Source organism: Canis lupus, chromosome 13 (genome assembly GCF_011100685.1).
Source record: "Canis lupus familiaris isolate Mischka breed German Shepherd chromosome 13, alternate assembly UU_Cfam_GSD_1.0, whole genome shotgun sequence".
NCBI classification, from domain to species: Eukaryota; Metazoa; Chordata; class Mammalia; order Carnivora; family Canidae; genus Canis; species Canis lupus.
In genome coordinates this window covers 39816481-39840969 of record NC_049234.1, presented here as the reverse complement: position 1 = coordinate 39840969, position 24489 = coordinate 39816481, and the positions used below count along the sequence as shown (strand labels likewise).

General features: G+C 38.0%; 1 protein-coding gene, 1 long non-coding RNA gene and 1 pseudogene across 3 annotated transcripts in view; 1 reads left to right on the top strand and 2 right to left on the bottom strand.

Moving 5' to 3' along the window:
* Positions 1-17515, top strand: part of LOC119864102 — a 28694-nt gene extending 11179 nt beyond the window's left edge. Inside the window, exon 3 of the long non-coding RNA XR_005368959.1 lies at positions 17146-17515. This is a non-coding gene — a long non-coding RNA (uncharacterized LOC119864102). The remainder of the gene's footprint in view (positions 1-17145) is intronic.
* SLC30A9 (solute carrier family 30 member 9) overlaps positions 1-24489 on the bottom strand; it is a 79560-nt gene that overhangs the window by 53674 nt on the left and 1397 nt on the right. The window contains exons 2-3 of one of the 2 annotated variants that reach the window (XM_038555954.1): positions 15675-15842; positions 1495-1557 (exon numbers count right to left, since the gene is read on the bottom strand). In XM_038555954.1, coding sequence (XP_038411882.1) covers positions 1495-1557; positions 15675-15842 — 231 coding nt within the window. The remainder of the gene's footprint in view (positions 1-1494; positions 1558-15674; positions 15843-24489) is intronic. The other variant, XM_038555955.1, reaches the window with a different exon arrangement.
* LOC102156179 lies at positions 4089-8891 on the bottom strand (annotated as a pseudogene).

Genomic DNA, 24489 nt, shown 5'->3' with positions numbered 1-24489 from the left:
CTAAAGTAAACATAAAGAATATTTTTATCAGTTAAAAATTACAGGAAGTTTATTACAGATTACAGGTAAAATACGGCCTTCTATTAAATTACTTCCCTGTTACCAAGTATCAAATTGTTCCTAAAACAAAAACAAAAACAAAAACAAAAACAAAAACAAACAAAAAAACCAGATATCAATAACAAAATACCAATTTGGCAACAATTATAGTCTGTGAATTAATAATCACACTCAATATAGATCTATGTTTATAATCATTGTAAAGTGAGACTTTTGGTGGTATGACATAGATGATAAGATAAAGCAAATATCTGAAGAGCAAGGGCAAAACAACAGAAAATCATGTGTTCTATTTCAAATTGTCACCCTTTACTTCATACTCTATTCTCAGATATTAATATACGAGTTGTCCGTTGTAATTTCAAGTGGAAAGAATAAACTAAGACTAAAATTATCCATCACCACAGTTGGTAAATAAGACTCTTAAGGTAACATATTAACTATTAAAATCAAATTCACAAATCATAACAAGAACATTATAAACATAAAAGTCAGTATAAAAATCAAAACTGTATTTGAAAAAAATACATCCAAGGAAGTTCAGCCTTCTGTTTCAAGTTTCTAAGCTTCCTTTAATATAATAATCCTAAAATTCTAAATCCAGATGAGCTTCTCTGGAGCAAAGAATTACTTCTTTCTTTTAAAAGATGAGTGGGTTTTTTAAAATTACTCTTTAAAGATTCCTTCAAAGTCTACAGAAATCCCTACTGCCCTGTCCTGGCCCCGATTAGTGACAATGGTGACTGCTATCATGTTCATTATTCTGAACTGTAACCGTATATACTATGGATCATCTTCAAGGTTATTCTAGAAAAGAAATTCCTCTGTTAGCTCAATCTTACAGGGGAGAAAACTATGGCTCAGGGAAATGCCCAAGGCCATACAGCGAGGACATGCTGGAGCCACAGAGTCCACCTCTGCCTGACGCCAAAGCCACGGTGCTTCTAGTGACAGAGTCACACGTACAACACGCTGCTCTGGAGACACTAGCCATAGCTCATTATAAAGAGCAGAGCTGTAAACAAGAATTCCTTCATCACTCAGTTATTCCTAGAAAAAAAAGTTGGACAAGAATGTCCAAACTCTGTCTGGACTTGAACATGCCATAACTGAAAGGCATTGGTCTCTTTTTCTTTAATCACATTACTTTTCCAAAAATGATAAAGCAGCTGATGACTTTTATTTGCTCTTATTTTCTTTGGGGTTTTGAAAAAACAATTACCACAAAATTTGTAACCAAAATGCAAAGTGACTTTCAGTAGAAAATTAGCTTATAAACAGGAGAATAAATTTTTATGGTCGGTATATATAAAGCAAAGTAAAAATGGACTGTACACCCAGAATAATATAATTATACAGAGCTCTATGTAAACTCATTTTGTATATTTAATTCAAAAAACCATTATAGTAAAAATTAGAATGAAATATATTTACCTCTTACTTGGAGAGGCTCTTGCTTAATAAGTGGAGCTTTCAGTTCAGCGCCTATATTTTCTGCTATAAAGTTTATTCAAAAAGTTACAATGAGTAGATGCTTTCATACAAACCTATAAACAATATTAGCTAGCAATCTGGCAATGTATTAAAAAGATAATATATGATAGGTCAAGTTGGATTTATCCTAGGAATGCAAAAGTAGTCAAACATTAGTAAAACTATTAATGCTCCTCATTAACAGACTGAAGGACAAAAGCTATAGAATCATTTCAGGAGCTATAAAGAAAAAACATTCACTAAAATTGAATACCCATGCAAGTTTCAAACCTTTTTTTGAAAACTAGGATAAAACGGAATTTTCTTAGAAAATAAAACAAACTCTAACAAACATACTCAATGGTGAACATTTTAAATGCGTTTCTTTAAAATAAGAAACAAAACAAGGACACACACTATAAATCCTTTAACTCAAAACTATTCTAGAGGGGCGTCTGGGTGGCTCAGTTGGTTAAGCATCGGACTTTGGCTCAGGTCATGATCTTAGGATCCTGAGACAGAGACCCATGTCCAGCTCTCTGCTCAGCAAGGAGTCTGCTTGTCCCTCGCCCTCTGTTCCTTCCCCTGCTTGTGCTCTCTCTCAAATAAAGTGCCTACTGAGACAACTGTATAGATAAAAATTAAGAATTAAAAATACCTCACACCACACACAGCCAATCTAAGGTAGATTAAGGACTTACATGATATGACGTTTACATGCCTAAGAGGGAACAAGAGAGAATATTTTCATGATAGAGACAGATTTTTCTTTTTAAGGATTTTATGTATTTATTCATGAGAGACACAGGCAGAGGGAGAAGCAGGCTCCCTGCGGGGAGCCCAATGCGGGATTTGATCCCGGGTCCCCAGGGTCCCAGCCTGAGACACTCAACAGCTGAGCCCCCAACCACTGAGTCCCCCAGGCACCCCGAGACAGTTTTCTTTTTTTTTATTTTTTTATTGGAGTTCAATTTGCCAACATACAGCATAACATCGAGTGCTCATCCCGCCAAGTGCCCCCCTCAGTGCCTGTCACCCAGTCACCCCCACCCCCCGCCCTCCTCCCCTTCCATTACCCCTTGTTCATTTCCTAGAGTTAGGTGCTGAGACAGATTTCTTAAGCAAGAAAAAATGGATATGTTCTACTAAATTAAAATTCAAGACTTCTGTCCAACAAAAGATCCCTTTAAAAAAAAAAGAAAAGAAAAACTTCAAACTGGGAGAAGATATTTCTAACAAACAGGATCAACAAAAGTACCACTATGTAAGAACTCCTCCAGATCAACAAGACAACTCATCAGAAAAACAGAGCAGAAGAACAAGGAGCAAAGGAAATACAAATAAGAGATAAACATATGAAGAAATGGCTGCCTCATATGGACACACCCCAAATGAAACCACAAGAAGTCATTTTACAACCATCCAATCAGAAAAAAATGAAAAAATATATCTAATGTTGGCAAGGATACGGAGCAATGGAACTCCTACACTGCTGGTAGAAATGCAAACAGGCAGTTACCTTGCTCAACAAGATGGCATTCTCTGATACAGTTAGCACAAGCCTAACTTATGACCTAGCAAATTCCACTTCTAGGTCGATACATTTACCTTAATAAAAACTTGCACAAGAGCATAAGGAGAAAAGAACATGAATATTTCAGAGCAGCAATGTGTACTGTTGCTTCAATCGGAAACCACTCAAATGTCCATAAGCAGGAGAACAGGTAGACCATGTGACTGTGCATACATTTCATACACTAGTGAATAATAAATACAATAATGACTATCTTTCTCTGAGCCTTCACTATGTGACAACCACTATTCTAAGCACTTTACATTTATCAACTGATTTAATTCACACAACCCTCAAAAGTACATATTCTAATTATTTCCACGAAAATTAATGAACTAGATACATATACCATTAGGATAAATCTTAGCAAAATTTAATGAAAAAAGTAAATCACAAAAGCATACACATATCAAGTTATCACACAATAAAGTACACAAACAAGCTAAACAATGACATACATACAAATGTCTAAATCTATTCCTATTTTTAGAAATAAACACAAAATTCAGAAGTCACTATGGTTTTTCTTGCTTTTATTTCAAGATACTTTCTAAAAATATATATTTTATTTTTTTTAGAGATTTTATTTATCCATGAGAGACACAGAGAGAGGCAGAGACACAGGCAGAGGGAGAAGGAGGCTCCCCGTGGGAAGCCTAATGAAGGACCCAGGATCACACCCTGAGCCAAAGGCAAACACAACCACTGAGCCACTCAGGTGCCCCAATACAGATTTTCTTTCCAAGTAATCTCTATGTCGTCCAACATGGGGCTTGAACTTACAACTCTGAGATCAAGAGTTGCATGTTCCACCAAGCCAGCCAGCCAGGCCCCCCTCAAAATACTTTTTTTTTTTTTTAAAAGATGTATGGGGGCAGGGGGCAGAGGGAGAAGAAGAGGAAACAAATCCTAAGACAACTCCATGCTGAGCACAGAGTCCAACACAGGGTCTCCAGGACCTGAGATCATGACTTGAGCCCAAACCAAGTGTAGGACACCCAACTGACTGAGGTAGCCAGGCACCCCAACATACTTTATTTTTAAAACAGGTCACTATACTAAGCTTTTGACCCATTCTGATGATGTATAAGCTACAAACACTTGCTCAGCAGTTGAGGAGCACTCTTTAGTGGCATGTGTGAGAAGTGTATAAAAATCCCATAAAAACAAATATTCAAATAGTTTCCACAGGAACACAGGTAAGTGACTCCATCTCCTAGCCTTCCGTATTGTTGCATATTATGCCACCACCACCTACAAAGACATTTCAAAACTAACGGCAATTAAGTTAAATGGTCCCCCCAGATCCCACAATCCAAGCTAAACTTGAAGTTAACAGCTAGAGGAGTAACAACTACACGTTAATCCTATTAATCCTAGCTGAAGCACAGGCAACAGGGGATGCTTCATCCCACTCTCCCAAGCACAGGACACAGGCAGAGAGCTGACATCTTCCTATTCCTCTACTCTGGGCAGGAAGTCGTTTTTCTGGATTTGCTGTACCAGTTGCCATGTTGGCCCCAACATCATATAGTACCTAGCTGGCCTCAGAACCCATCCAAAGTAGAAGCAGCAGCAACAGTCTAAGCACCCACGTTTTCAAAGAGCATCCAATTGCCCACATGCATCTCAGACAAATCACAGCTCTCAACAATGTGATCAAGGCCATCACGTATTGGTCCTAATAGGCTAGTTGAATGAATAGTACCTTGCATCTGGTTTGGGTCCCTTCTGCAGAAGGGGCTTCACATGTGCATAATTATCGAGGATGCAACTAAACGATCCATACACTCCAACATTCACGTAGTACATAAAGGTTTGTTCACTCAACTTAATCTTCATCATCAGAGCCTCTCTATTCCTTTAATCAAGCTTTTTGGCAATGGTATTAACTGCGAGCATGAAAGCTGATACAACATAGTATCTGCCGGACTCAGAGGCGCCTGCCTTTGGTCAGGTCATCATCCCAGGGTCCTAGGATCAAGCCCCGAGTTGGGCTCCTTGCTCAGAAGGGAGTCTGCTTTTCCTTCTCCCTTGTGCTCTCCCTCAAATAAATACAATCTTTAAAAAAAAAAAAAGTTTACCTCTCTCATCTGTTCCAAAAGAATCCTGCTGGTTTTGAGTGTGGCACCAAATTTAACACTGAGACAGACTGCTTTGGAATCATCAGTGGCAATTCGCAAAATCAACTTTGCCTTTTGGATGTGCCCGACAACTTTTACCAATTCAACTTCACTATCCAAAGTCGTCACCTGGACCCTGTTCTTTGTATCGTACTTAATCTGAGATACTTGTTTACAAAGATTTGCACAGATAATCCTTTTTGGAGGCACCCTTAAGACTCTGCACCTGTTGTATTTCAGTCTTGCTGGCACAGTCAAATCTTATCCCAATGGCAGCTAGGTCTTCACTATGATTCTGCTATCATTGCATTTGACTGCATAAAAGGGAGTGACCCAAGGAAGAGCTTTTAACCATCTCAGATGTTTCTTTAGAATGTCTCCCAGGTCTATGACATAGAAAGCATCCTTATCATAAGACAAAACTTTGTAAATTTTTTGGTTCAGAATGTCCTTGGCAATAAAGCCTTCACTGAGGAAATGGCAAACTCTGCCATTACTAAAGTTGTTCATGGTTTCTTGATGCGCCCCGAAACATAACAAAGTGGAAAACTGACAGATGGAATTTAAATGAATTACACCCAGTTTTTCACAAAGGGAGTTCTCCAGAATTCCAAGTCCCACCAAAGATGTGTGCCTTCGGTGCAGCAGTGGAATGTTCTCGATAAACAGAAATTTGCTGTCTTTCCTATACCTGCTGCAGGGCTTGCCACATGGATTTTAAGAGAGAATAGCAGCTGAAGGAACCACGGGCCTTTCCAACAGCTTCCAGCTCATAATCCTCACTGACGTGGTTTGAAAGAGGTGAAACACAGTCCCCTCCAGCCCAGGCTGCCCTAAGCTGGGGGCATTGGAGGCAGGACAGGCCGCAATGCTTCGAGGGTGGCCACCATGCATGCACAGGGCCGGGGATTGGACCCAGCTTCAAGGCCCCAGAGGGCAGCTGCTCACCAGGGTCAGGGACCGGTGGCAGCTCTGCAACTACATGTACGTCGCAGCTCCAGGCATGGGGTCAGTCTCTGGCCTCCAGCCCAGCGCACTGGGACATGTGGCCGTCCCTACTCCTGCCCAAGAGTGAGCTTACAAGGCCATGGGCGGCCCTCATCAGCTGGCCACCTGCTGGCTCTCTCCCTCCTGCGGAGGACCACCAGGCTGAGGTGGCACCAGAGCTCTGGCAGATGGGCAGCAGAGGCTGAGTGACTGATCAGGACAGTCACTTTGGATACATAGGGTGAAGGGGAATATGAGGAGAAGGTGATCAAGAATATAAGTTCTCAGGTTGCGTGCTAAATTCCCAGTTGTTCATTTTCTAACTTATATATCATATACAAACTTTCATATATAGCAAATATTTCATAATAAAAATCATCCTTAAAAAATTTCCCTTGTATTTATACCCTCAATAGTAAAATACATTAAGTTTATTAATAACAGCTAACATTTACTAAGTATTAAATATGTGCCACATGCTGTAAGTTTTATGTGCATTATTTCATTTAATCCTAACAAAACTGCTAAGGTAAGTACTACTATTATCTTCATCTTTCAGGTGAGGAAACTGAGGCACAGAAAAGTTTGTAACTTCCCACAAAGCCACACAGCTAGGATTTTAAACAGAGGCACAGTCAGGATTGAAACCAAAGTCATTCTGATTAGTCTATGCTCTTAACCAATTTCCTATATTGTCTCTAAAACAATATTTGCTATATGAGTAGACATTTGTGCATTTTTCACGGGGCGGGGTGAGGCGGAGGGAGGACAGAAGTAAAAACTGGATTAGCAATATGGAGATTAGTGGTAACCTTCTGACAACAGCAGCATCACCAGGAAGAAGGGGATAGAAGCAATAGATTGAGGTGAAAATGAGAAATGAGAAAATGGAAGCAATCTTTGGACTTTCATCAGGAGCCACAAGGAGAATGAGATCAAGGGAGGGCTACTTGTCCTTTACAGAGAGGAGAAAGATGAAGAGGGAGATCATGCTGGTGTAGTAAGTAGATCACGAGAATAATCAAGAGAGCAAAGAACTTGAGCAGCTGAGACAGTAGAGGATCCAGAATACATCTCTGAAAATATGTAATAAAATAAAACCTGTTTCTACATATTTAGAATATCCGTGTAGTTAAATGATACGCAGCACCATGAAATCCGACTACTTGAGCAGTGGTACATTTGGACTTCCACCATTTTACGGTTTTCAGTTTACCATCTTTTTTTTTTTTGCTTTTATTTTTATTTTGTCTTTCTTGCCATCTGTTAGATTGATAAAGTTCTCTACATCTTCTTCCTGCCCCTTCTCCTATGATGGTCTGAAATTTATAAGATTATATTTCTTTCGTTTTAATGATTCCACTTAAAATTTTAACATACACACTTTCCTATAAATCTTCCTAACCATTTATAAAGTTATTCAGTATCTCAACTTTCCTCTAAACAAGAAAAAAAATCTTTAATCACTGAAAAGTTCTTCGATCTTATTACTCTTGACTAAGATTTTAGCATTAACTTAAGAGGTTGTTCTTGTTTTTATCAATAATTTTACCAACACATTTTATCCATTTCTTGCTCTTTATGGTCTCTTTTACATCCCAGTGTTTTCCTTTAAAAAAAAAAAGAAAGAAAGAAAAAGAAAAGATTTAATTAATTTATTTGAGAGAAGTACAAACAAGCAGGGGGAGCAGCAGAGGGAGAGGGAGAAGCAGACTCCCCGCTGAGCAGGAAGCCCAATGCAAACTCCATCCCAATGATGTAGGAACAGTTAGGGGCAGACGGACGGGGCTAGTCAGGGAAAGATGAGCCACAGAGTCAGGCTCCTACCCATCCCAAGAAAACAGAGGTAAGACAGTAAAAACAACAATAAGCCTAGCTCCCCAGCTCCAAGATGTCAGGGAGTCGCCCCTCTAATGGCTGCTAAGCAACCCCAGATGTAGAGGAGTATTAGGAAGCAGAGACTAACCAGAGAGCAGCGAACACCTTGTTTGTGCTCAGGATATTCACAAAGAAATATGTGTTTGTTCTAAATATAGACATGATATTTACAAATCCCCCCCCGATATTAACAGGAGATTTACCAAGTTGGGACCCTGTGGGGACCCCTGCCTGTCCCTTTTGAGAGCTCTGGCTGTATGGCTCTGCTGGCCCTCTGTCCTCAGCGAGATTCATTCTTCCATTCCGTGAGACAAGAACCGAGGCCCAGGTGCTCCCATATCACCATGAGCGTGAGAGCATGACTTGAGCCCAAGGCAAAGGCTTACGCAACTGAGCCACCCAGGTGCCCCTCCAATGCTTTCTTCCCCTCTGCGTTTACCGTGCATCTTACACAAATACATACTTTTTCTTTTTTTAATGTGGGTGGGTTAATAGTAATGACAGTCCTTTTTTAGACATGAAGTATTTTTGCTTTCACTCTAGCCTGGTTATTTAGACCCGTGTAAAATTCTACATTAACATTCATTTTTTCCTTTCACCCTTTCATGGAGGTGACTCCAAATCACTCCTGCATATTGTGGCAGATAAAAACTCTACTTCAAAAGAGCAACAACTGGATGATGGCATTTTTCTTTTTCTTTTTTCTTTTTTTTTTTTAATATTTTTTTTAAGTTTTTATTTATTTATGATAGTCACAGAGAGAGAAAGAGAGGCAGAGACACAGGCAGAGAGAAGCAGGCTCCATGCACCGGGAGGCCGATGTGGGAATCGATCCCGGGTCTCCAGGATCGCGCCCTGGGCCAAAGGCAGGCGCCAAACCGCTGCACCACCCAGGGATCCCCATTTTTATTTTTCTTTTCGGAAGCTTTTAAGTTGGGATGTTTGTTTTTGTTTTTAAATATGAATTTTTTACTTATCCTGCTTAGTATTCAAAGTGTGTTTCTGATCTGAAGATTGTTTTTGTCAAAATCTGAAGAATTCTTATTATCTCTCTATACTTCTCCATCATTTCTCTATTCTCTCTGAAATGGTCTATTAAATGTAGGCTAGTTTCATGTCTCTTAAATGCCTTTTCAATTTTTTTTAAAAATCTTTTTGCTTTTTTATGCACATCGAAGGTCTAGTTGATAAGTATTTAATCTATTAAGCTCTTTTAAAAAAAATTTATTTATTTTAGAGAGCAGAGCCCAACACAGGGCTCAATTCCAGGACCCTAAGATTATTGACCTAAGACAAAACCAACAATCAGATACTTAACCGACTGTGTCAACCAAGTGCCCCTAATCTATTAAATTTTTATTTTAGTACACTTTCTAAGATTTCTAAGTAGCTCTTTTCCAAATTTGTTTGTTCTGGTTTTACTCTGCCAGTTTGTATTCCAAAATATGAGTACTTCATTTATGTTTTTGAGGATATCAAACCTATTTTAAAGCAATTCGAGCTGTTATTTTAGTATCTAGAGTTAATACACATTTGATTTTGTTGACTTTCTTAATCAGAATTTTTCATCTATTTTTATTTTTTATTGATATAATTGACATATATAAGTTTAAGGTGTACAATGTGTTGATTTAAAATTTATATATTGCAATATGATCCTTTGTGTACTTTCACTCTCCTCCTCATTCTCTAGTGCTCAAAACTCAATCTGATCCTTCTATCTTGAACCAGATCTCTAACTGCCAGTTTGAAATTCCTACTCCTCTTTCCAGGCTCCAAACCAGCTTTTATCTGAACAACTAAAACCTAATGTCAGAAGTTTCAGAGACAATCCTCTTTTCCACAACGATCAAAGTAATTCAACCAAATCACATGAAATAAGTTGCTCTAAGGCAGATATTTCTGGATGTTTTTCTAACTACAAACTATCGAGATGATGCTAATAATATAGTGCTAAGAATCAGAAACAAGAATGCTAGTAAATGGTTCAAACATGTGTACGAATACTTATTTTGCACACCAACATCTGTATAAACTTAAACTGTACCACTGGAGTAGAATCTTTGTGATTTCAATAAGACATTCTATCCATGAATATCTCTAGACACTTGTTTAAAGCTCAACCCCTGGCTGTTTGCCACACATCTGCTGTCATTAGCAAAATTAAAACTAATTTTACTAAAATTTAAAACATCTGAATGCTCCTTAAAAACTTAAGGATTCCTTAGCAAGTCTCTGCCTCTTAATGAGCTGTTCCTGACTTTTCCATGTGATTTGAATTATTCAAAAGTCAATCTCAAATCCTTAAATATACAAATTATCTTTCAATCAGGCAATTAGTTGCTGTCTATCTAATGGCTAACAAGTTCTAATTTGGCCTAAGCAAATTCTGAAAAATTGAGCCCAAAATAAAACCATCAATAAACAATGAATTTCTAATCTAAGAAAAAAAAAATTTTGATTTCAGTCAGCAGAGAAATAAGAAACCTGGTCATAAATTTTAATTTCAGGCATTTTGTATAGCAGAACCAACATTAAGTATTTTTGCCTGAGTCTGTGTTCACCTCAAAAGAGTATTATAACATTTTACGTCTAATTATATTATTTTATCACTTGTTTCTTTTCCCATTTCTGTGTTCCAATAAATATGTTTATTTCTGGAATTGAGGGGCTCATTACACTCTACATCCCTTCATTTTCTTTTTTTTTTAAGATTTTATTTAATTATTCATGAGAGACACAGAGAATGAGAGAGAGAAGCAGAGACAGAGGCAAATAGAGAAGCAGGCTTCATGCAGGGAGCCTGACGTGGGACTCAATCCCAGGACTCCAGGATCACGCCCCAGGCCGAAAGCGGCACTAAACCGCTGAGCCACCCGGGCTGTCCTCTTCATTTTCTAATATCATACTCAATCATTATTTCTCCCTGCAGTTCTCCATCATCATAAGGAAAAGAGAACAAATTGCACAGTAAGACCAAAAGGAAGATGGGATTTAGGGAAAAGGATGAAAAACAGGCATTGTAAATACAAGCACAGGTTTCTTGAGGAACCTATAAAATATTCCCCTTTGAAAGACATCCACGTAAGGAAAAGATATTCTTGAATTGTTTATTATTCCTCAAACACTCTCTTCTTCTGACACCATCTTCTCCTTGGTTTTTCTCCTACCTTTCCAGGCTTCTCCCCTCCCATCTGTCCCTTATTCATTGGAAATTACTGTACTAGAGGATCTTATTCTCTTCACTCTGAACTCCCTTCCTGTACGGTCTCCAACACACTTCAGTTTTCTAGTGGGTATAGGTAATAACTCCCAAATCTCTCCTCAAGTTAGAACTCTTCATTCACTCATTTACAAATATTTATTAAACCTTGAGACTATATTCAAACCACTGCTCTAGGCACTGAGGTTCCTGCTCTCATGGGGCTTTGGAAACAAGTGGGAGATGGGAAATAAATATTGAAGATAACAATCAGCATTAACAGCTACTTAGAGAATTAAAATTAGGCTAATATTAAAGACTGGGTGGCTATTTTTTTTAAAAGGTTTTACTTATTTGAGAGAGCGAGAACACGCATGCGTAAGTGGGAGGAGGGGCAGAGGGAGAGGGAGAAGCAGGCTCCCTCCTCAGCAGGGAGCTGGACCAACACAGGGCTCGATCCCATAGTCCTGGAAACATGACTGGAGACAAAGGCAGATGCTTAACCGACTAAGTGGGTGACTACTTTAGATGAAGTGATTAAAGAATGACTTTGTTCAGAGTTGATATTTCAACTAAGATGTAAATGACCAGAAGGCATCAGCCATGTGTAGAAGGGCACCTTAGAAAGAGAAAGCAAGAGCAAAGGCCCTATAATGAAAACAAGGTTTGTATTTTCTAAGAACCAAAAAGAGACTGTTTTGGCTGAAACATAATGAGCATGAAAAAGAGTATGGAAGCATGGAGCCCAGGAGAAGGCTACTGCAGTAATCCAGCCAAGAGATGATGATGTCTCACAGCAGAAAAGTAGTAACCCAACAGCCTACCAATCATGTTAAGAAGTCACAGAGGCACCTACAGTTCAGATGTCCAAAAGTAAATCACCATCTTCTCATTAAAATACATTCTCGCTTTGGTATTCTCAATTTTAGAAATCAGTGAATCATCTATACAATCATCCAAACCAGTAACCAGCCACCATGCTTTACTTGACTCTCCTCTTTTTCCCAAATTAAATCACCAAGTCCTAATTATTCAGCTCCTAAATCTCCAGTTCATCTACTCACAAAAGCACTGCCATTAACCTAGTCTAGACTGACCCTCATTTCTAGTACTGCTCTCAGTACTTCCTCTCCTATGTGTTTTCCGGTAAAATTTTAAATAGGATCAAGTACTTCCTCTACTTAAAATACTCTAATAGATTCCCACTGCCTACAAAACAACGTCCAAACTCCTCAACAAAAACTTGATCTGACTTTACTTACTGCCTGATAGTCATCCCTTATGTTCTCAAAACTGATAATATCCCCACCAGGTCCTCTACTCACTAGTCTAAGCACACAAAATTATTTGCAGTTTTACCTTCTCCACCATTCATCACCAATACCTAATTTTCTTTTAGGTCCCTAATTAGATAACATTTCCTCATGGAAAACTTTCTCAACCACTCAAGACTCAGTTCAATATCCCTCCAAACTTCTCCTGCAGCATACAGTATTTCCTCCATCATGGTATTTACCATACAGCATTATATTCACTGAACTTTGTGTTAGTAATTTTCTGTTTTAGTAATAAGCAGAATCATTCTCATTTGCTGCCATATAAAAAGCGTACAATAAATATTTCTTTGGGGGCACCTGCATGGCTCAGTCAGTTGAGCATCTGACTCTTGATGATTTCAGCTCAGGTCATGATCTCAGGGTTGTGGAATCAAGCCCCGTGTCAGGCTCTGAGCTCAGAGCGGAATATCTGCTTATCCCTCTCCCTCTGCTCCTCCTCCTGCTCCATCTTTAAAATGAATAAATAAAATCTTTAAAAAAATAAATACTTCTGGAATAAATGAAAAAACTTTATTTTAACACTGCACAGCAGACTAGATATCCTAAAAAAAAAAATCTTTTCAAATACATTGCTAAGCTCACAAAAAAATGTGAAGAGGGCAAAAACAAAAGGAAAGCCGAATGTCTACAGAGTAAGTGAGAACATCAAAGCTAACCTTTCCCCTGAGATTTCTACTGAGGTTTATAGTCTTTGAGTATCTATTTCCACTGCTGCTAGGGGCATGAGAGAACAAGACTACATTCGGTTGAAGATGGGACATCTAACAAGACACCCAGAACAAAAGCTAGACAGTATAGCTGTGAACTAAAAAATATACACGCAGAAGGGAACAGCAAGAAAGCATGCCAACCTCTACTTTGGTGTTAAATAGTGGGGATGAAAAACAGAAGACTATGTATGTCAGCCCTCACACAAGTTTGCAGTCTGAATTCATGCTACCAAAGTGGTCTAAAAAACCTAGAGCAAAGAATTTTATTTTTTAGAGCAAAGAATTTAAGTTACTTTGGTCCTACGCTGTATTCTCAGCAGCTGAGGAAAAAGCAAACTCTATGCCAGAATGCATCTTCAATCCAGAGAGTCTTCAAATAGTTCCAAAATATAAAACATGGAAAACGAACAACTCTCAGTGGGGGGGGGGGGGGGGGGAATATGAATATATATATATATATATATATATATAGCATCATGAATGAGGAGACAGAGGAAAAAAAATAATATATAGTGAGAACGTTAAGTATCTGTTGTTGGCTCAGGTCATGATCCCAGGGTCCTGGGCTTGAGAGCCCCACATCAGGCTCCCTGCTCAGTGAGGAGTTGGCTTCTCCCTCTTCCACTCCCCCTGCTTGTGCTCTCTCGCCCTCTCTCTCTCTCAAATATATAAATCAATAAAATCTTTAAAAAAAAAAAAGGATAAGTACACAGAAATACATACCTAGTATGCAGAAATACATATAGGAAAGTTGCAGTTTACAACAAAGAAAAAGACTTTCAAAATAATCAAATTTAAAAAGCAATAACATATAAAAGACATGAGAACAAAAGCATGACATAGGACTTCTCAACAGCAACAGAAGCTGAAAAACATTAAATGTGCCTTTACCATAAAAAGATCCTCACCTAAAGGAACTTCTATAGGATGCACGTCAGACAGAAAGACCACAGAAATAAGAAAAAATGGTTAACGAAGATTTTAGAGAAATTTGAATAAATAACAATGTATACTGTATAGAAAGAAAGAGTAGAATACAAAATACTAGCCAATAAATATTATGTAAGTTGGGAGAAAGTGACCAGAATTAAAGCATTCCAAGTTCTTTATATTTTTCAGAAAAAAATGTGAACTTTTAATTTCCTTTAGACTTTAAAGTACATTGAGTATGTAACTCCCAAACAAGTGCATGTATGTGAATACATATGGGGTAGAAAAGATAATGCAATGAGAAAAAAAATTTTATTTTATTATAAAGATTCTATTAATTTATTCATGAGAGAAACAGAGACACAGGCAGAGGGAGAAGCAGGCTCCATCCATGCAGGGAGCCCGGGGCCCTAGGATCACGCCCTGGGCTGAAGGCGGCGCTAAACCGCTGAGCCACCCGGGCTGCCAGAGAAAAAAATTTCTAAAGGCAAAAAGAGATTTAAGAAAAAAACACAAGGGAGCTCATGACACAATGGCAGAAATATGCCCCAACATCAGTGGTAACAGTAAATGTAAACAGACTAAATTTCTAATTTTAAGACACAGATTATCAAATCAGGACCAAAAAAAAAGGTTAAAGTCAAAGGACAGAAAAATTTATACCAGGCAGAGATATCAAATCTGGTAAAGATATCACTTAAAAAAAAAAAAGTTGTTATATAAAAATAAAGGGTATAATTCATCAGTGTTAAGAACAACTCTAGATGTAAATGTATCTAACAACGTAACTTCAAGATATATATAAAGGAAAGACTGTCAAAAGTTACCATGACAGCTCTCACGGCTTAAAATCCTACCTTAGGAGAGAAGGAAGGTTTAGAATTAATGAACAAAATAGCTACCTGATAACTTAAAAATGAATGACAGAACACAAAGAAAGCAAGAGGCTATAATTAGGTAAGAATATATATTAATGAAATACAAAACATACAAAACAAAGTTCAAACAAAAAAATTACTACTTGGAAAAATAAGAAAATGGACACAGCTCTGGCAAGATTAATCAAGAAAATGACAAACACCATTAGGAATGAAAAAAAAAAAAAAAGGATGTAACTATATGTTCCTGCTGAGAGTATACAAAGACTGTCATGAACTTGATGCCAGTAAATTTAAAATTTAGTTTAAGTGGACATACTCTCAGAGAAATTAGAAATTATCAAAACGGAGTCAGTCTAAAGTAGAAAAATTAAAAGAAATAAGCAGTTCAATAGCTTTCCACAAAGTAAGCACTAATTCAGACAATTTCGTACATAAGCTCTATCAAACGTGAGGGACAAGTAACGTTACACAAGCTGTTTCATTATACAGAGAAAGGTTATTTTAAAAGATTTATACACACCTGTTTCATCGAACGATGGTACTTTTTCCACTCTGAGAGTCTGCGACCCCTGTCCTTCTTTCTGCACGTTTGTGGAGTACGACTTCACTGGACTCAGCGCGCGAAGGTACGGATGCCCACAGCAAATCACGTGTGAAGAGCTTCTCAACGTCACTAAATTCTGCCATTCTAGGAGGAAAAAAATTAATTTCAAACAAACTCACAACAAAGATTTATACCAAATAAAAACATACCCACTATGATTAGAAAGAGTGATTCTACAGAATTACAACAAAACCTTCATTCTGCTAATACCCAAATGCCCACCGACCCCCAGGTGTATGGGGACTACGCTTTGTTAAAAAAAAAAAAAAAAAAAACTATTATACTCCTACTCTCTAATTTGTAATTTATATAGGAAACTTTTTAAATGTCTTTTTAAAAATATTTATTAGAGAGAGGGAGTGAGCAGGAGGCAGGGCAGAGGGACAAAGCTATCCTCACAGAGCCCGAGCCGGGGCTCAATCCCGGGAACCCAAGACCATGACCTGAGCTAGAGTCCGATGTTCAACCCACTGAGGGCACCCAGGCACCCCTGGAAACTTTTTAAATAAGTAATTAACCAGATAAGACATTCTTATTATTCACCTCTTCTGAAAGGTCTCTAACATCTAATAGATACTTTTTATTTTGTATGCCGGCTGCATGCTCCAAGTCTGTGGGCATGATGGACTCTTCAGGGTAGAGAACTGAGGGGGGAGGTAAGGAGTGCTTCCTACTCAAAATTACCCTGTGTCCTCCTTCTGCTAGCTAGAGATTTATTCCTCTTTCATTTCACAATAAGTGAATTATATTAATCAGTCATTCATACTGTCACTGATTTTTTTTTAATCAGATAATTAGATCAACATTTGGTGAGATTCTGAAGCATATAGGAATTCTAATTGAAGGAAGAATAGACACTAATTACAAAGCACTTCAGCTGCTACATCTGGTTGACTGTGGGCTTTGGAGGGCTGAAATACAGAAGAAAAATATATTCCACACTTGCACTCAAGTGGCAGAAAAGTAAATCTATCTGCCTCTACTCTCACCGGACCCTTTCTCTCTCTCTCTCTCTCTCTCTCAACTATGAGTACTAGGGATCCGTGGGTGGCACAGCGGTTTGGCGCCTGCCTTTGGCCCGGGGCGCGATCCTAGAGACCCAGGATTGAATCCCACGTCGGGCTCCCAGTGCATGGAGCCTGCTTCTCCCTCTGCCTGTGTCTCTGCCTCCTCTCTCTCTCTCTCTCTCTCTCTCTCTGTGACTATCATAAATAAATAAATCAACTATGAGTACTAGACTTTGAACACCTTGTGAATAATTTACATATTTTAAACTGTTTGGTGAAATAATGAAGTTCTATCATTACAGATAGTCAAGTTTTTTTGAGTGGAGAGTTAAGCATTTAAGGGTTCAAACTTTTCTTTCTTTTCCATTTTTCCCCCTAAGCAATCTCTACGCCCAACTTAGAGATGGAACTCACAACCCTGAGATCACGAGTCATGTGTGCTCTACCAACTGAACCAGTACCAGCAGCCCAAGGGTAAAACTCTATCTGCTTAATAATGATCTTCCAAAGATGTTAATTCGTGTATGTGCATGTACAGATGTAGGCCTTCCGATATCAAGAAAAATAAACTTTTTAATGCCTCGGAGAATTCATCAGGAACCTAAGTTATCATGAATGTCAAAGGTTATTTGAAATGAAAAGCATGAAGAACATAAAACAACATAAATATTCAAGTTTCAGGCTTGAAGTTGTTTCTTTGAAAAACTTCCTGATGTCAACTTACGGTTTCACTTATTTGGCAAATAATTGTTGAAGGCCCAGTATATTCTTGGTCATTTGCCTCTATTTTTTAAAGGCTTACTCTTAAAGTAAAGCAAATATAACAACGTATCTCCTTGCACATTAAAATCTGTAGCCTACTAGCCCAATCAGCGAAGCAAGGGCTAAAGCAAATTTTCGTAAGAAACTCATCCTCCAGGAAAGCGTCTTACCACGGCCACTAGTGTTCTGACCCGTCTATTCTATCCAAACTATCTTTCCTGATTATTACCTACAAAGCCAATATGCCACCAATGCTTTTTTTCCACCGATTGATCAAATCCTTTTACAGAGATTGTGCTCAAGTGTTTCAAGAGGGATTATTCCACGTATAAAAATCCTTCCTCAGAAGATGACAATATTTCCATGACTTGATGCTAGATTTTTTTTCAAAGTTCTCCTTAGTTTTTCAAGCATTACAGAAAGTTTCAAACATATGCAAAGGTAGAAAAAAACAATACAATAAATGTCCAGGTCATTGTCCACCTTTAACAATTATCAACTCATGGTGAACCTAGTCTTATCTCTACCTGCACCAATACCTCTTTGCCTCCATGTTAATTTGATGCAAATCTCAGATATAAAATAATTGGGCAGCCCGAGTGGCTCAGCGGTTTAGCGCCACCTTCAGCCCAGTGCCTGATCCTGGAGACCCGGGATCAAGTTCCACGTCAGGCTCCCGTGCATGGAGCCTCTGCTTCTCCCTCTGCCTGTGTCTCTGCGTCTCTCATGAATAAATAAATAAAATCTCAAAAAAAAAAAAAGATATAAAATAATTCACAAGTATTTCAGTATGTAGTCTGAGACAAGAACTTTTAAAAACATAGCCAAACCACCATTACAAAAAAATACACAATACCTTAGTATCATCAAATATCCTCAATTTCCAACTGTTAGAAGTGTTATAATCTGTATTTGTGTGAACAGATCCTAGTAAGATCCACATACTATTGTTGACTGAGAGGTCTTTTAAGTCTCTTTTAAGCCACAGGATGGTTTTTGTTTGTTTGTTTTGTTTGTTTGTTTTTAAGTAGGCTCCATGCCCAGTGCAGAGCCCACTGCAGGGCCTGAACCCAAAACCCTGAGATCAAGACCCGAACTAAGATCAAGAGTCAGACACTGACTGAGCGACCCCGGTGCCCCACGATGTCTTTTTTTTTTTTTTTAAAGTCTGAATTCTGCTGACTTATTTCCCATTGTATTGTTTAACCTGTTCTTTCTTATATATGTTCTATAAATCAAATGGATGTAAAGGTTTTATCTAAATTCTGATTCTTTTTATTAGAACATCACTACTTATTAAAGCAGTGACAAGTTCTGGAGGGCCTGGCTGGCTCAGTTGGTATGGCTAGCAACTCATGATCTCAGGCTCCTGAGTTTAAGCCCCATGCTGGGCATAGAACCTACATAAAAAAACAAATAATAATCTTTGATAGCTTCCTTGCTAGCTGTTCTGGAAAGTCCTTACTTAATTTTTAACTTCAGTAGAATTTCAGCTATCAGCAACTTTAAAAGTACACACTTGGCATTAATGCAAGATCAAAAACTGTACAAAACTTGAAAAATACCATCTCTAATATTTTATACTCCAAAAAACAAATGGGACCACATTTGATTCAGTAAAACAAATACCTAACACACAATAGAAACACAACTATTTTAAAAAAGGAAACAACTATTTTTAAAGATTTTTATTCATTTATTTGACAGAGAGAGTGAGCACAAGCAAGGAGAGCAGCAGGAGGAGGGAGAAGCAGGCTTCTTACTGAGCAGGAAGCCAGACTCAGGACTCAATCCCAGGGCTCTGGGATCATGACCAGAGCTGAAGGCAGACGCTTAACCAACTGAGCTACTCAGGCACCCCCAAGAAACAACTAGCTTTAAAAAAATTATTGAATTCATGAGTTAATTCTAGAAGGCAGAAACACAGTAAAAAAATATTACCACCATTAATACCCTTTCTTCAAAGGGACATCTGAAATAAAAAACTGCCTATGTAAGATTAATCTTTGAGAGGTCAGTGCTCACCATTCTATGGGCTTGGACAAAGACTTCTCATTGCTGTATATATGAGAGCTATTTTTTTTTTTTAAGATTTTATTTATTTATTCATGAAAGACACAGAGAGAGGCAGAGACACAGGCAGAGGGAGAAGCAGGCTCCTTGAAGGGAAGCTGATGGGGAACTCAATCCCGGGTCTCCAGGATCACACCCTTAGCCGAAGGCAGATGCTCAACCCCTGAGCCACCCGGGGGCCCCTAGAAGAGCTATTTCTTCACCAAGACTGGGAGAGACTTTTGTCTGTCTAGTTACAACAATCATTCTTCTCTGCTTTTATTTCACCTACCACTTACTCGGCTTTCAGAGGAAATTTGGCTTTCTTTTTCAGATTACAACAAACTTTTTGTCTCCTGCAAACTTACAATTCTGTCTACTGTGTATGTTGCTTCTACAATAATCATAACTAAAAACAAACAGATTTCTTGCAGTTTGTACTGTTTCCTTACTGGCTAATTTAAGGACTAGAGAGTCAATTTCGTAGCCTGAGTCTTCTAGAGATCAGTCTCTTTAGTTGACACTTTTTCAGTAGTTTCTCCTCCAAATTCCTCAAGCACTGACATATCAAAAAACTAAATCATTGTTATACTTAATTTTGTAAGACATTATTGCTAACTTAAGATACACAATAGTAAGCAGAGTAGCACACCAGAAGCTTGCTGGGCCCATTAAATACACAGTAATATAAAACACAAAAGCTGTTCTTCCAGGCAATATTTATCATGGCAAAAACTGGCAACAACTTACATGTTTCCTAATAGAAAAATAATTAACTTATGAGAGGTCCTTATATATATTTTTTAAGATTTTATTTATTTATTTAAAAAATAGAGCACAAGCAGAAGAGAGGCAAGCAAAGGGACAGGGAGAAGCAGACTTGGGATTTGATCCCAGGACCCCGGGTTCATGACCTGAGCCGAAGGCAGATGCTCAACCGACTAAGACACCCAGGTGCCCCAAAGGATCCCTATAGCTTCACTGTGTATACGTTTAAATCTTTTAAGAACGTGGGATTTGAAAAAAAATCTGTAATGTTGCATCAAAAAAAAAACCAAGAGACAAAATAACGTAACAGGATTTCAACTATTAAAATGTGACTAATGAGAGTAGGTGGCTGGCTTAGTAGGGCATGTGACCCTTCATCTGGGGGTTCTGAGTTTGAACCCCACGTTGTATATAGAGCCTACTTTAAAAAAAATGTGGCTGGTGAAATATCTAGATTATGCTTAATTTTTACTCCATAATTTATATTTTTCTGTATTTAAAAAAAAAAAGGCCTAAATTTTTCAAAACGAAGAATGTAGTCATTGCCAAATTACTTCCACTACTACTACTAACACTATCTAGTCTACCTTAATGCTTTGGCTAGCCAAAGATGCAGAGAAACCTTTTGTGCCTAATCATCTACCAAGGGCAAAGTGTGACCTTCATCAGGAAGTCCAGCCAACAGGACTCCTGCTGAGAACAGACTAAGCAGCAGAGAAGGGTTTTTTTTGTTGTTTTTTAGTAAGAAATATGAGATCCTGGCAACTTCCTGCACTGCCTCTTGGTATACATCTCTACTGCACTTAATTCTTGTTAATATTTGCTTAAAAAAGTAAAAACAGTATCTAATACACGCAGGGTTTACCAAGTGCCACTGTCCTAAATACCTGTATTATATAATTTATATCACAAAACATACCTCAAAGCCATCTACTTCTCTCCATCTTCATTGCAACCAGGGCCTAGCAACAGTCTTGTTTGCCTAGATAACTCCCAAGGTCTCCAATTCACTCTCTCCGTTCCAATCCATTCTCCATATAGTCAGACTGGTATTTTAAAAATATTGCCCCTTTTTTAACCCTATGACCTAAAGGGCTGCGATGCCACTCAAACTTCACCTCATACCCTACACTCCCCTTACCCCAGCCACAGCAGTTTTCTCTTCTGCTCCTGAATACTACTAGTCTGATTTTTAGGGTTCCTACTTGCTCTACCTGGCTTGCTCATTTTAATTTTTCAAGCCTTGAGTCAGTCACTGCTCCTCAGTATATCTAATAAAATGGCCTCTGCTAGTTACTTTCTAACCCATCCCCCTATTTACTACTCTTACAGCACTTAGACAGGTTTTCTCATTCCTAGCGTCTGCCCAAAAAACACGGATATGGTCTGTCTTGTTCAGCACCACAGCACCAACAACAATGTCTAGCACCTCCTTGCTGAAAAGTTATGAAGGCACATGGTATGGTCAGGATCCTTTTGTGGTTAAAAATCCTGTCATTAACTTGAACTACATAGAACCACGCTATCTGCCTGTCAGAATGACCTTTTATTGCTAGTTATGGAGGGTGGGGGGGGGGCACAACAAAACAAAATTCTCAAATTAGAGACAAGAATAAAAATACAAAAATTTAGTTTCTTTTTACTTAAAAGTACACTTCTATTAACCTCAGATTTAAGCAAAAGCATGCATCTGTTAATTTGGTATGCTATACTTAAAGGAGCATCCTTCCATTTCAAGTTTTTGCCAAATGAGGTAAGGCATAAATATATGAAAAATAAGTGCTCTATGCAAAAATCAGAGGAACTTAAAAAGGAAGTATTTACTATAGAAACTAAGTCACATTTTCATCATTTAAAAGGATTGTTTATCATAGATCAACTGAAAAACACAAAGTTAATTTTCTAGAGAAACTTAGTTACTATCACAGTATATATTCTTACTGTGCTTTGTTTCTAGTTTTACCTTATAATGGAATTTTCCCATGTCACTATTCTTCTAAATTGATTTTTTTAATATGACATATATCACCAACTCATAATAAAGGCAACATATTTCCATTTCCAACTCTGCATGACTATGTTATCAATTCATTACTACTAAGAATGAACTTGTGCACACATTGTAATACCTGATTATTTCTTTATAGAACTTTAAATAGAATCACGGGGTGGGGGTGGATGGGGGGGACCTGGGTAGTTTAGTCTGTTAAAGAGTCTGCCTTCTGCTCCCAGGGTCCTGGGGCTGAGCCCCACCTAGGGCTCTGCAGGGAGTTCTGCTTCTCCCTCTCCCTTTGCTCCTCTCCCTCCCCCACACCACTGCTGACAGGCTCTCACTCAAATAAATAAAATCTTAAAAAAAAAAAAAAAAAAGTACAATCACTGGTCAGAAAGTATAAACCTTTGAATTTCTTTTCATAAAAGAATAACTGACCTCCAAAACACTGTATTGTCCCAATCAATAGCAAGAGTTCCTGCTTTCCTGCACCCTCAGCAGGAGGTATCATGAAAAACTTAGCCCCTGTGAGACAGGCAATGAGTAGCAAATCCTTAAACTTGTATTTCTATGCATATTGATAAGTATGGTACATTTTTACATTTTCATTGGCCACCTGAACTCCTTTATGAATTCATTCATTTCCTTCACCCACTTTTTTTTTTTACTGGAAGATACAGTGGTTTGTAAAAATTCTTCATAAATTAGGGATACTAACTTCATAACTGCACTGTTCAATACGGGAGTCACTGTTCACTGAACACTTGAAATGTGGCTATTAAAAAGTGCTAAGTGTAAAATACACAGACTTCGAAGATTTAGTACAAAAAGATAATGCAAGTATCTCAATTTTTGATTATGTAGTATTTTGAATTTATTGAATAAAACATTAAAATCAACTATCTGTTTTGACTGTTTCACATATGGCTGTCAGACAACTCAAGATTATATATACATGGGTCACCTTATCTTACTTCTGGATAGTGTGGCTCTAGAACACGATTTTCCTTTTTACCTTTAAACTGAGCTTTCGGTGTATAGGCATTTCTTATTTTTAAGTACGCAGATAAAGCAATTCTTTCCCTTAAGGTTTCCTTCTCTGCTTATTCTTTGTAATTTTACCCACCCCCGGTGGTATTTTAGAATACAGGAATTTTAGAAGCATAAATTTTATTTCTTGACAAAGAAAAACATGTTTTTAGATTTTTTTTCCCCAAAGTTCTTCAAATGTCCTTTTCTTCTTTCTTACATGCGTTTGATTTAAATAGTACCATTTTTCTAAATGTTTTTTTAAATTTTACCATAATGACCGCCCTTTTAGCATATGTGCTGCGGAAGTGAGCACGATGACCGCCCTCTTAAAAACTGTTTCAGAAAAAAATAAATAAATATATAAAATAAAAAATAAAAATAAAAACTGTTTCGGGGGGATCCCTGGGTGGCGCAGCGGTTTGGCGCCTGCCTTTGGCCCAGGGTGTGATCCTGGAGACCGGGGATCAAATCCCACATCGGGCTCCTGGTGCATGGAGCCTGCTTCTCCCTCTGCCTGTGTGTCTCTGCCTCTCTCTCTCTGCCTCTCTCTCTCTATATCATAAATAAATAAAAATTAAAAAAAAAAACGTTTCAGTTATTATTGGAACTAAATTTTCACAAAGAAGGTTATTTTTAAAACCTACTATCTGCTCAGTGTGAAAACACGTTTTTAATTTTCTGATAAACATTCCAAAGAACTCTGCAAAGTCATTCTGACTGAAGCAATAGGTACTTACTATCTGTGGTTCACAGAAGAGCAACACAAAGAGCACTTAATTTTCAGCATGAGGACAGCTACAGAGAACAGGAATTACAAATTTCACTACTTCAAGTCCCTTCTACCAACTTAGAAGGCAGCTTAGCCAATACACCTAATTTAAGTGTAAAATGCCAAAATTGCTTGGTCAATCGAATCAACTACACTAGAAGGTTTACTTGGGGATTCTGGAGTACGGTATAATCAGAAGATTCATTTTGCTCCTAAGAGAACCAGCTATACTACCAATACAGAAAAAGTCAACTTTTCTGTCCCCACTAAAAAGCCCCCAGAACACGATGTTAAAAGTAACCCTGCTGAAATTTTAAGAGCCAATCTTTACATTTACTGCAAATTAAA